Source organism: Tympanuchus pallidicinctus, unplaced genomic scaffold (assembly GCF_026119805.1).
Source record: "Tympanuchus pallidicinctus isolate F22 unplaced genomic scaffold, pur_lepc_1.0 scaffold3, whole genome shotgun sequence".
NCBI classification, from domain to species: domain Eukaryota; kingdom Metazoa; phylum Chordata; class Aves; order Galliformes; family Phasianidae; genus Tympanuchus; species Tympanuchus pallidicinctus.
In genome coordinates, this window is record NW_026294747.1 from 29,477,982 (window position 1) to 29,494,195 (window position 16,214).

A 16,214-nucleotide genomic window follows, 5' to 3' on the forward strand; every position below is an offset into this window, starting at 1 on the left:
TACATGGTCATCTTTCAGCCTCCATGAAAGGAATTATTAGATTATAATATCCTCATTAATTTCATCCTCATCCAACTCTGTTGGTGGATTTCCAGACAGCCAAGTGAAGTCTGTGTTTTTAAAAATTAAATGTTCCCTTGTCAACAAGATCTGAATTAGTAAAGTCTAGTTCATCTAGAATTACTAAATAATTTTTAGTGAAAATTGGTTCACAGCATGAATGAACAAGTCTGCAATTAATAATGCTCCTAACTATCCTGTTATGTACTTGCACCTAGCAAAATGTAAGTGAATACTGATTGTGTACTTTAGAACAGTGTTGTTAAGGATAGTATTAAGGTGCTGTAGATACTTAGATAATACAGATATTTCAGGTACTCTTCTGAAGAGGATCTTGGGGGCATGTTCTGGGATGAAGAAGAGAGAAAGTGCAGACACAGAATAACCTTTAAGTAAATTGTTGAGTAGAAAATCTTCTAGTCAGCCCAAAGGCAAAACAGTATTGTCCAGATGCTTTTATCACCTTCTTACAAAAAGACACACACAAAAGAGGAATGTCTTTGTGGCATTATCTATACATACAGTGATTCAGTTGAAGCAAAATAACTTTCTGATCCTTCATTGTTTAAGAATTTTAGCCATGCTTTTGTTTCTGAAAGGCATACTCTTGTGTAATAACATTGAGTTGTTTAATTGTTGAGTTCAATTATTAGTTTACCTGTTGTTGTCTACGTAACGTATCAGCATTGGATAGAAGGCATAGAGGTCTCTACAAAGAACAGCAAACTCATCGAGAATAAGTAGCTCAGCTTCTTGTGTGTCACTTTTACTGTCTGCTCTCAGTTGCTCCTCTTCCATCACAATCTTTACAGCTTTCTTCTTCAATTTCTCCAGTGTTGGAATAAAGTGAGTTTTCAGCAGATCAGGTCTGGCTTTGCTGATGATAGGCTGAGCATAAACTATACATAAAAATATATTTGATCTTATGATTAATATACAATTGATACTTCTAACTGTATTAATGTGAATTTTCTGTGTTACAGAAAACCAAGGTCATAATGCTCCATGTATTTGTAAAGCACAGTGAAACTATTAATTAAATTATGAATACAGCTTTCTCAACCATGCGTACTGAGAAATTAAAAGCCAGTTACTGGGAATTCAGATTATATATTTCAGAATTATTTAACAGAATCATAGAGTATCTTAATTTGGAAGGGATAATCGTGTCCAACTCCTGACAGTCCTTCATATATTGTGATGTCCAAAACTGCACACAGAGTGCTGCACCAGCACAGAGCAGACCAGGATAATCCCTCAGCTAACAGTGCTGAGCTTGATGTAGTGCACCCCACGGTAATTTTGGCTATCAGGGCAATTTAACTACCATAGTTTTGGCAAGTCAGATATCTGTAACCCAGTCAAAGCCTTGATATAATTGAGATTAAGATAAAGAGTCCTCAGTAAAAAAGGTGTTTTTGTTGTTGTTGTTGCTTTTGTTTGCTTGGGGCGTGGAGGGAATGGGTTGCATACAAAGTTTAAAATAGTACACCAAAAAGTTCCTTTTTTGACTAAAGCAAGCTAAAATGCTAATAAGATAATGTAGCTGACTAGAGTAAAAAATTTTTGCAAGAATTACACTCTCCTTGCTGTGAGGCTACAGTGCATACATAAAAATAATACTGAACTTTGAAAACATAAGAGTTATTATTATTCCTTATCTGCTTTTTACCTAACCATCCTTCTACTTTTTATTTTAAAAAATATTATATAATAGGGTAATATAGTAAATTGTAATCTAGTAATTACATATTATTGGATACAAATACTCTTTAGAAACATTGACAGTACCTGCAATTCTTTTCATCCAAGATGCTTCATCTATTCCCAGATTGTTGTTAATGATTTTCAGAATATTTCCCAAAATGATGCTCAGATGCTCAGATGTTATCATCGTACAGCAAGGCCCGGCACTTTCAGGGACACTCTCAGACCCTCGTTCCCACCAGTAGGACAAATAGTTGCACAGCATGGGTAAGATAACCTCAATTACATGAGGCATTTCAGTATACCTTGCTCCAGACTCTGCTAAATTATTAATTTCCTTTATTAGTCCATCCAGCTGAGGGATCTCTGGACACATCTCCTCTACTGTATCAGGCATACCTAAAACTGCAGGCAGAAAAGGAAAGGGTAGAATATGAAAAGGTTAATTAACAAAACACAGTGGGGACATCTGCATTCATTTATGTTTAAATCTAAAGTACAAATAACAGTTTTACTCTATTTCAGCATACAAACCAGTTTTGAGTAATACAGCTAACAGTTTAAGATTATGGGTAAAATTAAAACTCAAGTAAGCCGTGTTTACAAACTCTGCACACATTTGTCTCCCACTTGAGATAGATATTGGAATCTGTCAAGACTAAGTGGAATAGAAGCATGCAAAGAAAAACTGTGTAGAAAGACACCTGTTCCTTAAGGTTTCATGGAATCAGAGTCACAGTCTGTCAGAATTTCCCTATGTAGAACCACATTAGCATACTGGTAAGACAACTAAGCAGGAATGATATTTTTCTGTTCACATAAATTAAAAGAAAAAAAAGATGTCTGCTAGAGGAAAGGGAACAATGTTAACAGTCTTACCAAAACAGGGCAAGGCTAAAATGACAAGTAATCTTATAGCAATGATAGGAATTTTCTCCTAAAAAAATAATTACTACTATTTGTTTCTAATATTTGGATAGGAGTAAATAGCTTTCCTCCCCTCCTTCCCCCACTGAGGAATAGTACTCACTTGCTCTTTCTCTGGCACTTTTTGTGTTGAAGACAGACAGTGGGTTGTAGTGGTTGAGAGAAGGTTCAAGGAAAGCTACTGGAATGGCTGCTGCAAGAGATGCTAAGCACTCACCAAGTGCAGGACGTTGCCTGTATATGACAGATACTAAAAGTCATCAGAGAAGAAAAGACTTTGACTAGGTTTCCTGTTTCTAGCATATGTTATAGAACTGCAGTAACATTTATTGCTAATATAGCTTATCATTCTAATACAGAAACTATTTTGAAAAATTTTATGTCTCACATGAACAAAATTTACTGGTACAGGAACCAGCTGAAAATAAACCTCAGCACAAAAGTAAATCTAACCAAGACATGCTACCAACGGCATAACATCATCATCGTATAACTGCATAAATACTCTTTATTAGAAAAAAAAAAAAGAGAAAGGGGTGGAAACGTATAGATGAGGGTGCCTGAGAAATGATTTAGTTCCTTTCAGCAGAAGACTTACACTTGCTTAAAACTGAACCTGAATTAGTCTGAACTTCTGGAGCAACTTTTATACAAGATTTTGTCAAACATGATATACAGATTGCTTAAATGTGACACTTTTCATCTTTATATATACACACACACATATATATATATTTGTGTGTGTGTGTGAAATAGCTGTGAGAATTGAAAATTCTTAGCAGTGCTGTTTAGCTAGAGATGTTCTGAGGGACAATAGCATAAAGTAATTTTTGTAAGCATATGTTTATATATAGATATACCAAATGGAACTACTCACTTCAACTTGAAGGAATAACATGCCTTATAAGATTCTTTCATTTAAAAAAAAACATTCCTTGTTATCTGACCTGAAGTTAAAGAAAAAATGGCATTTTGATCCTAAAGTTGAGCACTGCTTAATTTCAGTAACAGTTTAAGTCAGCTCAACAACTAACACAGTTTCACTGAAATACTGAGCTGTGTGTTTGAAATCCTGTCACCCACCTAGACACTGATGCCTGCCTACAACCTTATTTTCAGGTTCTGAGTGAGTCTAGTGAAAGTTTTGGAAACTAACTCATTTCCTGAGATATATCTGACCTGAGACTCTTCTAAGAAGGCAACTGGCATGATTCTACACCCATATCTAATGCAACTGTCCTGTGTTTGTGGCCAATGAAGTAGAGGGGTGCTCTGTGAGCTCTTCCTATCTAAAAGCAACTTAAACACAATAATCTTTTAATTCCTGTGAGATCACTGTCCTCCCATTACCACTGCTAACACAAGCTACTAAATGAGATATGGTTTAATAGCTTGTGGTAGCAATGGTAGGGGGAGGACAGTTAGACTAGATGATCTTATAGGTCCTTTCCAACCTTGTTATTCTATGATTCTATCATCACCCTGGCTCCTAGTTACAGTAGGAGTGAGGCACTACCTGTCTTGCCCACAAGATCTGTGTCAAAGCATATTTAAGATTTTCAAGTCAAGAAAGAAAAAGAAGAGCCCAGTTTTGTGGGTATATAAGTGATTGAATGTGTGCATATATGTGAGAATATCTTCTTCACACAGGAACACGCATGCAGTGTGGAGAGAAAGAATTGTCCTGCAGAAAGTCCTCGCAGCTTGCATGAAAGAATTACTAAATAAGCTCTGGAAAGAAGTGAAGACCAGCATTATTAGGCTAATGTAGGTAAACGTTCCCCTAACTGGACAATAGAGCTGAATTTCCTTGGTGTCTCTCAGAGTCTGTGAATTTTGAACTTTTGATTATATGATTATGTAGAGTGCCTAAACAAAAGCTTTCAGAAGCATAAGGAAGGGTCAGTGCTTACATCTGCTTCTGTCTTGTGACAGACCAGCTATTAGGGTCTCCTTTTCTGAAGCAGTACCTATGGATATAGGCCTCTTCTAATGCAAAAATCCCAGTTTTGGAGTATATCATAGCCACTAGATTTTTCAAATTTTAATACAGTTTAAAAAATGCAAGTAACTGGTAAATGAGCTTCCTTCGTAGAGTTAAAGGCTGTCAGAAGCTCTAGCTGTGCTAAGGATTTTACGATCTAGACACGTATTTTGAGAACTCTATTCAGAGTAATACTTGAGACAGACATTAATTACTTGACCTACTTACTACAGCAGCATGTCTGGTAACAAGCAGTAACCAAACTTTGGGAAGCTTAATAATGGCCCATGGAAAAAATTAGCTTTCATTATGGTTAAACAAAAGACCCTGCAGATAAGCCACAATATGCAGGAGTTGTTCAGCTTTTGTTTAGTCAAGCATTGTGGAACTGAATTCTTAAGATACATGCAACTACATTAAACCTAAATTCAATATTAAACATTTTCAAACTGTTTCTGATTCAATTTTCATTCAAACTGCTTTAGTACATTAGGAATACGTTCCTAATTTAAAAAAAGATTTTCACATGCTGAGTTTTTCACTCAATACCTTTCAACATAGATGTTCTTCCCAGTCCCAAGAGAATAGAGGCTACAAAGAATTCTGTAACATGAAACTTGTACATCACCCACTAGAGAAAAATAAGAAGCAGATAGTAAGTATTTATTTGGCTAAATACTACTTCCTAAATATAAAAACAATGACAGGTCATCAAATATGCCAAGAGGCGAGCAGATATTTGTTAATAAAATAGTGCAGATTATCATGTTTGTAGAATATAATTTCAATCTAAACCACAGCAGTCTATGAGCGTAACCTCTAGGAATGTGATCTAGAGCCTTCCGTTCTAGAAGCTTTTTCATTGCTTTCCACCTTTCAATCATCTTCAGGTCTGGAGCTGTGGTCTTAAATACATATAAGAAACTTTGGAACAACATATTGTTGCATCTCAAGAAATTTTAAAACTAAAATACAGGAAAAAAAATCAAGGAAATTTTAAAATAAAATAATGAAGAAAAAAATGTTTTTCCAACATATGGAAACAAAACCACAAGGAATAAAAATGAAAGCTTCTCCTTCAATCTAATAACGCAAAAAAATGGAACAAAATTAAGCAAATTTATCTTCTGTGGGAAACTTGAGTAGTTAATTGTTAAAAAGATGTTTGTATTATTGTAACATAATAAACTTCAAAATTAAATAAAATACTTACAAAGTAAATCAACTCCAAAATGATACTGTGAAATATGCTCAAAAATTGACGTCAAGACAGGTAGCAATGCTACTGTAGTATAATTGATATTCTGTGAAACACCTTTGATTTGTGTTCGTGAATGGGTAAATTTTCCAAGTTTAAGATTTTCTGAAGTTTTTTCCAGATCTTCAGCTGCATTTTCAAAAAAAGCACGTAGTCCAGCTTTAACTAGCTCAGATCCTGATTTCATAACAGTTCTGAAAAATAACAAGGGAAAAATGTAACTGTCCCTGAAAACCTCTGCTATGTCGATACAGTTCATAATTGTTATGAAAATTTACAACTTACCGAGTGTCCAGAGACTGAGCTAAGATATGCAGGCAGCTCACCATTGTTGTAGAATCACTCCCTGTTTAGAGAGACAGAGAGACTGTGAGAGTACAATAACATAGAGAATGTAGGATAATCTACTGATCCCAAATGTCACTATTGAAAATACACCAGTTAAATAAGACATGGAATACATCTCCTGCCCCCTTGTCACTGCATGGAGAGTTACAACTGGTTCCAAAAATCTTTGCACTTTTGTGCTTGTAAAAAAGAATGAAAAGAGTAAGTAAAGTCTACTTAGGTTTCATTTTTATTACTTGACTCTGCAGTATTCCAAGCTTTGTATCTTGTGTCTACATTTCTTTCTTCGTTTTCTTACCATTACCTTTGAAACAGGTATATTTTATTTCCCAACATCCCCCTAGCCTAACTAGAAATTAACCCATCAGATTCAACTGTCAGATGATGGAAATCAAATTAGTTAGTGTATGATGAGTCTTGAAAAGCAAACAAGAAACGACCACAAAAGCATGAGATTTTAGAAGTAACTGTTGGATATTCTTCAAATTTTTAACTTTATCAAGATCTTTCTTAGCAACTTACCAAAAATTGAGATCCTATGTCTAACAAGAGCAGCTAGTTTGCAGAACAGGCTAAAGTAGAAAAGAAAAGAAAAGAAAACAGCAAGACAAGACAAAGATTAAGATTTGTTTAGAGAATACTAAGAATATGAAAGAAAAAACATGTGATGTGTGGAAGGTGTACTTAGAATCACATGTGATGGTAGTACTCAGTAAAATAACTGCATTAAGCAGCACAATCATAGAAGCTTCTGCATTCTCTAATTCGCTAAGCTTCTTTAATTATGAAATGACTTGAGGTATTAAATTTTCTTATAGAAGTTTCCAACAATTATATAATATATGGTTGAGTCTAGGAATTTCTAGGAATCATGACTAGGAATTATTTCTGAGTAAAAAATTTTGATAAGAAAAATTGAGCAGCATTTTCTTATTTTACTTCATGTTTTGTGGGAAACTAATGTTACAACTCTTCTAAGAAATTCAAACAATTTGAGAAGGTATTCTTTGCCAATATTTTGCCAACTGTGTTTGTCCACTGCTCATTATAAGATTAATCCTGAAATATAGATTTCTAGCATGTATGTCAGGAGCTTGGTATGTCTAACCTATCTGTCAAAACAATAGGATAATTAAGATAAAGGGCTACCTTAACTTCTAAAACTAATGACAGCTTGGCAGACTTTTTTTATGGTCTGTGATATATTTTACAAATGAAATTAGAATATAAAAAGTAAAGCAAACATTCCTTAGAAACTTCCTTAGAGTGTTCTCTTAATAATAAGAGGTTGTCATTGTGATCTTTGAAATAGGAAGAAAAAAAACTATACTTCCTTTAAAATACTGATAGCTAGTTTTCTCAACTAAGAATGGAAAAGAATTCTGAGATATTTCTAAATTTCTAATGTTAGATATCAAACTTCTTTCACACGCCTTTATGAAGACATTTTGCAATATCTCTCTAGCTTTATAAATCTGACCTGAGTGACCTTAGGAAGTGATAAGATCATTCACAGTCTGATATTAAATGAAATCAAATGAAAATTCCATCCTCCTAAACCTGAGTCACTTCACCAGCTACTGGAGGACCATCTTGTATTCCTACATAAAATATACCTGACAGCTCCGTAAAGCAGTATATTAGGAATGCTGTTACGTGAAGCTGCTGTATAAAAACCAAAAATAAAAGTAAAGATGACAGTAAATAAATTATAATTTAGAAAAAAAAAAGACATGTTGGAAAATAAATGGAAGGATGGAGACTAGTAAGTTCAGTTCTAGAACTGGACTTATGTAATCACAAGCAAATAAACTTTACTTTTAAAATCTGTATGTACTGAAGGCAAGTGATCAGTGCTGTCCAGTGGAGTGAAGGAAAGCAAAAGAACTTCGACAAACTGACAATTAAAGAAAGCTTAAGAGTAAAACAGTTTGAAGATTATAATACAAAATCTCCCACAGAAAATAACCTGTGGCACATCTTGAACAGAGAGCAAAAAAATAGGATTAAAATATTAATTACATTCCTACTTAAGTAACATAAGTACTTAAGTACTTAAGTAAATATTCAACTTTATATGTTGATTGTAGAAAAATGAAAGGCAACATATTATAAATTAAAAGGAAACTGTCTCCTCTGAATTGAGTTTTCTAGAATAAAAAACTTGAGTCAAATGGTTGATTCTAACTAAACCTGATACAATACAGTTGTCTAAAAAATTACTGAATTCCAGAAATCTGGAACAGGGAAGAAGTGAGCAATTGTGTAGAGAAGATAGAATCCATAATTACCCCTAGAAATTCACATCCTGTATTTTCACATTCTCTGATGTCTAAAATTTAAATGTGAGACCATTTAAATCACCCAACAGTGGGATAAGCTTTGATCGGAAACTGATATCACCAATGAAAAACAAATCCAGCAGAAACTAAACCTTATTAGTTCTGTTGCTCACTGAATCATTTACTAAAGGTTTTGATGCTATCTCCCTTATGAAATATTTGCTCATGTTGGAAATGGGGAAATGTATCAGCACTCTGTAGCAGCATCTTTTAGGCTTCAGAATAATTTCCAAAATAGAAATTCAATAATGTCTGAACTGAATGTAAATAAAAGCCCTCTTAAACCACAGTGTACTGCTTGAATGTTTCAGTGAAGAATATAATTGATATTTTCTATAAAAGCCTTGAAATCTACCTAGAGTGGGACTAGAGGTGTATTCCTTTGGATGCCCTTTATTTCAGACTCCATCATAGACATATAACAAAGGTTCACAGGACCAGGGTGGGATTCCCTGACTTTGTTCCTTTTAGATATCATTCTAATGATGAAAGAAGCAGATCTTCTCAGTGTATCCAACTGAAAAATGGGAGGGAAGATGAAGAAAAGCAACAAGCTGTTTGTGAATTCTGAGACTTGAAGTAGTAGAATTTCAAACAATAGTTCAGTAATGGGAATGAAGAACCTTAGGAAACAGGCAAGCTAGAATAACAAAAATGAACCGATGAAAATGGTCCAGGATAGACCTCTAAGGACTTCCCAATGATCTACATTCCAAGAATTTCCTGACAATACTACCTTGCGTATGTGCCATATATTTGCATCAGTCAACTCTTCATCATCCTCTTGTTTGTTCCAAGCTTCGTGAAAACATTCAGAGGTAAGATAAAAAACTCCTTGTGCTGTTCTCTAAGGACATTCTAGCACAAAGCCATTAATTCTATTCTTTTTAAACTAAAGGCCAGACTCCAAAATCAGTTAGTAATCCTCAACCCCAAATAACAGACTGGAATTGTTCTCTGCTTTCACAGATGGTAAATGGTGCATTATAAATGTTCTTTCCACCACATGGATAATGGCGAGAAATACAGAATTTCCTTCAAAAATAGCCCAGATTTTCCATACATAGGACCTTTCACAAGGGGCAAAACTTTTTTGTGACTAAATCTGTAGTGTTAGTCTACTTGCTAAATAGCCCTATTTCATAATTTCTGATATACAAATTCACCTTAGGGAAGTTTTAGGTCCAGAAAACTATTCTTTATCCTATAAAGTTGGCTTAAATTTTGCTGAAATAAAACTTCTGAAAAGAGTTTACAACAGCAGATTTTTTTTTCATATACTGTTTACAAGATGAACTAATTAACAAGTATTCTGATGAGAAAATATCTAATTGTAAATAAAGATACATAGGTTTTGATCAACAAGTCACAAGAAAACAGTTTATCTGGATTTGATATAAGTGAAGGACAAAACTCTGAAACTACTGTTTCTCAGTAACTTGCTCCCCAGTACACTCTTCAGCTTCAAATTTTTCCTTAAGAAAAAGATTTTTACCCAACTGGTAATTCAGTTATTCGTATTGATTTGATTTTATGCCATTTCAAGCTAGAAAACAAGCCATGAGCATGAGAAAAAATAAGTAAAGTGCATACGCACATGTCAGTGTTTATGAAGCATACATGACAAAGCTAGTAATAAAAGTCATGAAAAAAATATAAAACTACATTAATTTTCTTTTAACTGTACAATAAAAGAATCAAGAGACATAACCCAAGTAATGAGGATAAGACTCATTGAAAAGCTGTTTTATTCCCTGCAAACTAGATACGAGCAATTTAAATTTTACCATTCCATTCTGAGTTCACAACCTAAAAGTTCCCTAAATAGATTTTCTATTCCTGTGTATTGTTTGGTATTTAATATTTATTTCACTGCTAGTGGAATATCAGTTGCATCACAACTGAAAGCAAGGGTGCACGAAAGCAGATAAGTTTGGGACATGATGTTAACATCATGGACAACTGCTGTTAGAAGTAACACTGTACTGTGAGAAAGATTTAAATGATTTTATAAATATTGATTTTTTTTCCTCAAATTCTTATCATCATTCTGCCTATACTGAAGAAAACACTTGCATTAAATGGCATGTTTTATATTCCTAGTCACGTTGGTGCTATAGTCTAGCTATGACAGCTATGACAGCTGTTATCTTCTGAACATTCTTTCACACAAGATGACTTCATTTTGCAAGGCTGTTAACATTTCAATGTGTAAAACTTCAAGTCTGTAACCTACTTCTGAAGCTCACATGCAGAAAATGCATACTGTACCCTTTTACATATTATCATCATTCTTGTTAAAAGTTTACAACCATACATATGAACGTGCAAACAATTTTAGTCATTTTTCCCACTCCTTCCTCAATTATAGACCTACAACACACTTAGATAAGTTTGAATTATTTACATTCTTTTAGGAAAATAATCTAATTTATTGTATCAAAACTTCATGTCCTCTGTTTAGCAACTGAACTGAAAATAGACAAGCTTCTGTGTTTTTGAGCCCATGTCAAACCAAAGAACACTGGATAACGCTACAAGGAACAAGTAATAACATGGTCCATAGCAATATGAAATGATTCGTTATCTTCAGCCTACAATGAAGTCAATACAAGGTAATGCTAGGTAGAGTTGGTTAGTAGGCTGTTGGCTATGGCATTAACAAGATTGTTACCATCCATAAAGACACGTTGTCATCACTCAACCTAAGACAATAGAGAGATATTCAGTGCTATCTATTTTAAACAAGAATACTTGTTAAAAAACATGTAACTTCATAATGCATTAAAATTTTTAAGTAATTGAATATTTACCATTGTTTCTACAGGAATACTAAAAGAATAAAAAAAACTTCATTGCAAGTGGAAGTGATGGAAATGATGCAGAAACTTAATTTTATTTATATATAATTAATAATACACGTAATTAATAAATTGTAATATGTAATTTAATTCTTCAGACATAAATAATAGTAAAATAAGGAATGCTATTCAATATCTGCTATTCTGCTAAAAAATTATATCTGAGGGAAGTGAGATTTGGAACCATCCATAAAGCAAGCGATATGAACTATCCTTTTAAAGTTTTTGCTGTTTAGATAGAGCCCTCCTATGTGTATCTTAATCTTCTACTTACCTTGCTACCATTTCCTTTTCCTTATTTGATGCATATCCACTGCTACTGAGTGTTTTTGTTGGAGAAGACAGGAAGTACAAGCAGTGATTTGTAAAGTACTGATCAACTAATGGTAAAAGAACCTAGGAAACAGAGATACAAAATGTAGTTTTTGCAGAACACAGAATGATAACCATAGCAACAATTACCTGATTGGGGAAAGTTAATGCAAAGTATTTTAGAAACTCTGTAATGGTTGTACTTTCTCATTTCAGAGACAGAGTCATATAAATTAAAATCTAAAGTATTACAATTTTAATTAAAAGTTACATAAATATTACTTAGTGTAACACAGATCTATTTTGGATCTAATACTACAGTGTTACTCTTTTCTCATTCAACACTGATAAACATCAATGAAGAGGAATTTTCCTCTCCACTGTTCACATAATTCCCCAGATATAAAAGGAGAGGGCTTTTTTTTTTTTAGGCTCCTAAATAATCCTAAAAATCTGATTACTGACAGCATTTATCTTAGTGTATTTACAACACAAATATGTAAGAAATAACTAAGCAATAATTAGACAATACTATGACTTTAGTGACTTTAGTGTATACTAAGTAAAAAAAATCTGAAATTATTTATACATTCAGCGTTTTTCATTTCATCTAATAAACTAGCTGCTTTTAACTTCTATGTTTCTTCTCAGATATAATCTTTTCCAACAATTATTATGAAATATTTTGAAATATTCTGAAATGCTTGAACCCAGCAAAGATGTTGAAATCTTTCTGAACATGTTTGGAAATATCTTTGACAACATACCATTCACTGCTTACCAGGAAAAAAAAATGGGAGAGATATATTTCTGTTATCTGAAAAGCAGTCTCAGATTACAGAATTCCACATTCTATACAATAGAGCGTATATCTACATTACTTGAAATACTAAATCACTTACTTTGGCAAAGAATTTTATTTCTTGGTCATGTGGAGATTTTTCAGTTTTTCCACTGGTAACAATGGCTTCTGCAAGGATACAATGAAGACACGAATAAGAAGCAGTCTAATAACAAAAACCACAAGAGCTCTTTGATATAACTTTACATACTGAGTTTTTAATGAATGCGATCAAAACAGCAGAAACCATTCTGTTAATTACTGGCTAAGATGTCCAAGAACTCAATCTACAAATTAACAGACAGAATTACACTTTCTTGAAGGCAATAAAACCAGTAGTCACTACAAATTTAGACACAGCAACTTAAATATTTAAATATCAACTTGAATTATTTTCAAAATAAAGTTGGCAACTTACCCAAATGTGCAATGAACTCTTGAGCAGAGTCAACATATTTTAAAATTTTCTTCAGAAACTTAAAGGCAAACCTCTTTTCCATGGATGAAGCATCCAAATCCATGTCATTCCGACCCCTATATTAGAAAGTATTAAGATAAATTGCATTGATAAAGATTATAGTATGAACTATCATAGTATTATGAAGCATTCCATTCCTTATAATCTTCTACATATGGTAAATTTTCATTAATGACATAAAATGACCTCCCAGGGCTACTCTTCCTTATCAATTGTATAGCAAGAACCATTAAAATCAGTGCACATTTTTCTAAGAGATTTGATAGCTGTGGATATATATATCTAAAATATAAGCGTTTTTAACATAAGAGCTTTGGAGAGATGTTGCTGCACAAATGAAAACATGGTACATTTCAATCTAACAAAGCAATGCACTGGTAACCTCATTTCTGCTACTGGCAGTTTAAAATGCCAAATGCTTGGGATGTCTGCAACTACAGCTTAAAAAAAACAACCAGCCTATCTACCACATTTTATTTCAACTTTTCACTGTCACAGTTGTTTTTAATGAAAAAAACTGAAGTCAAAATGGCTTAAATTTTTGAATGAGAACATAAGTGACAAATTGCTACCTTAGTCAAAGTTTCTGAAAAAATTTCAGCAATACGTGATAATTTCTGGGGAAGCATATATTGTTCACTCCCTGAGATAGATTCATTACTTCAATCATGACTGGTGAGTGCAAGATTGAAAAGAAATAAAAGTATTTGTGGTTAGCTGTGCCTGGTTTTACAATATCAGTTTTTCCTGTAGCTACAAATGAAACCTACCTCAATGGAGTTCTAACATTCTTTAGGATCACAGAAAAATATAATTATGAAGAAACTTCTGAAAGCCACCTAACTTACAAAAAAAATTTGCTCATAAATACATTGTAGATTAAAAAAATGCTTAATGCCAGCAAAATTGTTATTTTGCATGTGCTGAGTTAGTTTTATGTATTATAAATAAGTGCTAGTTATGGTACAGTAAATTAAAATTATTTATCAAAAAATCAAAAATACAGCACATTAATAAACTATTTTTATTTTGACAGAATAAGCCCCCATAGGCTAGAGTACTTTCAGGTAATAACATTTAGTGTTCTGTTTGAACAAGTTAAGGAGCAAGTGCCCACAAAACAGCCACTCTGTCTTACTTTAGGGAACTCAGAACATTTTTCTTAAGAACCATGTTAATGTAGGCATTTTCTTACAGTATCAGACCTCAGATTTATTTTCCCATAATCAGACTAACAGCTGCTAGTTGCTAATTTAGAAGTTTTGAATAATCGATTTGTTGAATAATAATAGTGTTGCATGTTGTATTTACTGTGATCACGGACTTATTAAAAGGGTTACCTGTCTTCACTATTTCAGATGGGTCTTTCTGAACATAAAAGTAACAAGGACTGTGATGTACAGAAGACGTGTCAAACAGTAATTATGTTAATACCTAACAGAATGCAGTGAGATAAGGAAAATTATCATTGTTCGTGCACTGAATGCAAGCAAATAGTTCAGGAAAATAAGAATGTTACCGAGATATGATTATGCCATTCACTTGAAGAAATTTAAACAGCTCTTGTGCCTTTTCACGGTCCCGTGATTTCTCCTTTGCTGTCAGTGTGTCATAAGGTACCAATAAAGGATGACTGCCCCCACCTGTGGTGAGTAGAGAGAACTGTAAGGTTTTTTTCCCTAAGGTTTATCTTTCTTCAAATACAGAAATTGTTCAATTTTGATTGTTTTACAGTCTTCTTTCAGATTTCTCCTGCCTCATTTTGTCTTTTCTGCGTGATTCATAGGATTCTGACTTACCTTTGCTTTCCAACTCCATTTTCTTCTTTTTGGCCCATATATTATGGTAGTTTTCTGCCATTACCTCAACCATTGCCTACATTGCCATCAGGAAAAAGAAGATGATGCAAAATTAAAAAATTATAATTAAATCTGTAAATTCACTTAAGTCAACAGTCTTGAGTATAGTCTACGCTCTTTGGTAAAGGAACATCACCCCATAGTCCATTTGGCTGACTTGGTCCATGCATTCAAGAACTGACCTCAATAAAGTGGGGAACAAAAACCCACAGATGCTTTCAAATAAAGCAGTGGAAGGCTAAATTAATAATAATTATTATAATTATTACCTTATTCTAGCTTTTAAGTGGCTTTAGTCATAAACTAGTTTTTATTAAGCTAGGAACTGTAATGTATTAAATGTAAGGAGAGTAAGTATTTGCTAACTGTATGACACCTAAGAGTTGAAATAGCATGAAAAGAATATTCTGAAGGTAGGAATTAGCCATCAATTCTCCCCAAAAGCTATTTTCAATGAAAATGGGAAGACAGTATACAGAGAGCAGAAAGTTAAATCTTTCTGCACAGATGATGACACTAAAGTAAATAAAAGCATCTTTTTCAGGAAATACAGACTCTTTGCACACAAATACTCCAGCAGACTCTTCTAGTAGTATTAATCTTGAGTCTATTCGTATAAATACTGAAGTAGTGTTACAGCTACTTACGGACAGCAATAATGACAAGAGCAACAATTTATCATATAGACAATGCTTGGTAGCATCACAGTCCATCAGACATATGAAATGTTGACTTTTTATATAACATATGAAATAAGGGAGAGTCGGTGAAAAAATCTGAAAGTTAACAAAGTGATATGAAGTACATTTCATTTGTCTCAGTACAGAGAACCAATAAATTACATGATAATATTAAACGCTGGCGTTTCCTAAGCAAGTTGGGAATGACTACATTAATTAAGAAAAATAAATGGTGAAGAAATCAAAACATAAGACAACAGAACCTCAAATAAAACTTTTACTCATAAGGATCAGGCTGTAGACCATATTCTAGAGCTAATGTTCTATAGAGCCAGGATGGAAAATAACAACCTGCATGTCTAGATGAGTACTATGACATCTGTGTCAACTACAGTTATTAATAAATTAACCGAAAAGTCAAGATCTGCTGGAGGAAGATCTGAATCAAGGACCCAGACTCAAGATAAAGATAGAAGGAACATATTCAAGAAAGATAGCATTTGTTTTGTAAGTGTGTGTTAAGAGTATGTAATTCACACTAATTAAAATTTTACTGC

The 16,214-nt window shown here is 33.4% G+C and overlaps 1 protein-coding gene across 8 annotated transcripts in view; it reads right to left on the reverse strand.

Moving 5' to 3' along the window:
* Positions 1-16,214, reverse strand: part of RYR3 (ryanodine receptor 3) — a 195,176-nt gene that overhangs the window by 47,197 nt on the left and 131,765 nt on the right. For all 8 annotated transcript variants that reach the window (XM_052695427.1, XM_052695433.1, XM_052695432.1 and 5 more), the window contains exons 56-67: positions 14,918-14,993; positions 14,638-14,761; positions 13,059-13,174; positions 12,702-12,769; positions 11,762-11,883; positions 6,807-6,856; positions 6,222-6,282; positions 5,892-6,130; positions 5,228-5,309; positions 2,798-2,928; positions 1,852-2,172; positions 719-959 (exon numbers count right to left, since the gene is read on the reverse strand). In XM_052695427.1, the coding sequence (XP_052551387.1) occupies positions 719-959; positions 1,852-2,172; positions 2,798-2,928; positions 5,228-5,309; positions 5,892-6,130; positions 6,222-6,282; positions 6,807-6,856; positions 11,762-11,883; positions 12,702-12,769; positions 13,059-13,174; positions 14,638-14,761; positions 14,918-14,993 (1,631 nt within the window). The remainder of the gene's footprint in view (positions 1-718; positions 960-1,851; positions 2,173-2,797; positions 2,929-5,227; positions 5,310-5,891; positions 6,131-6,221; positions 6,283-6,806; positions 6,857-11,761; positions 11,884-12,701; positions 12,770-13,058; positions 13,175-14,637; positions 14,762-14,917; positions 14,994-16,214) is intronic.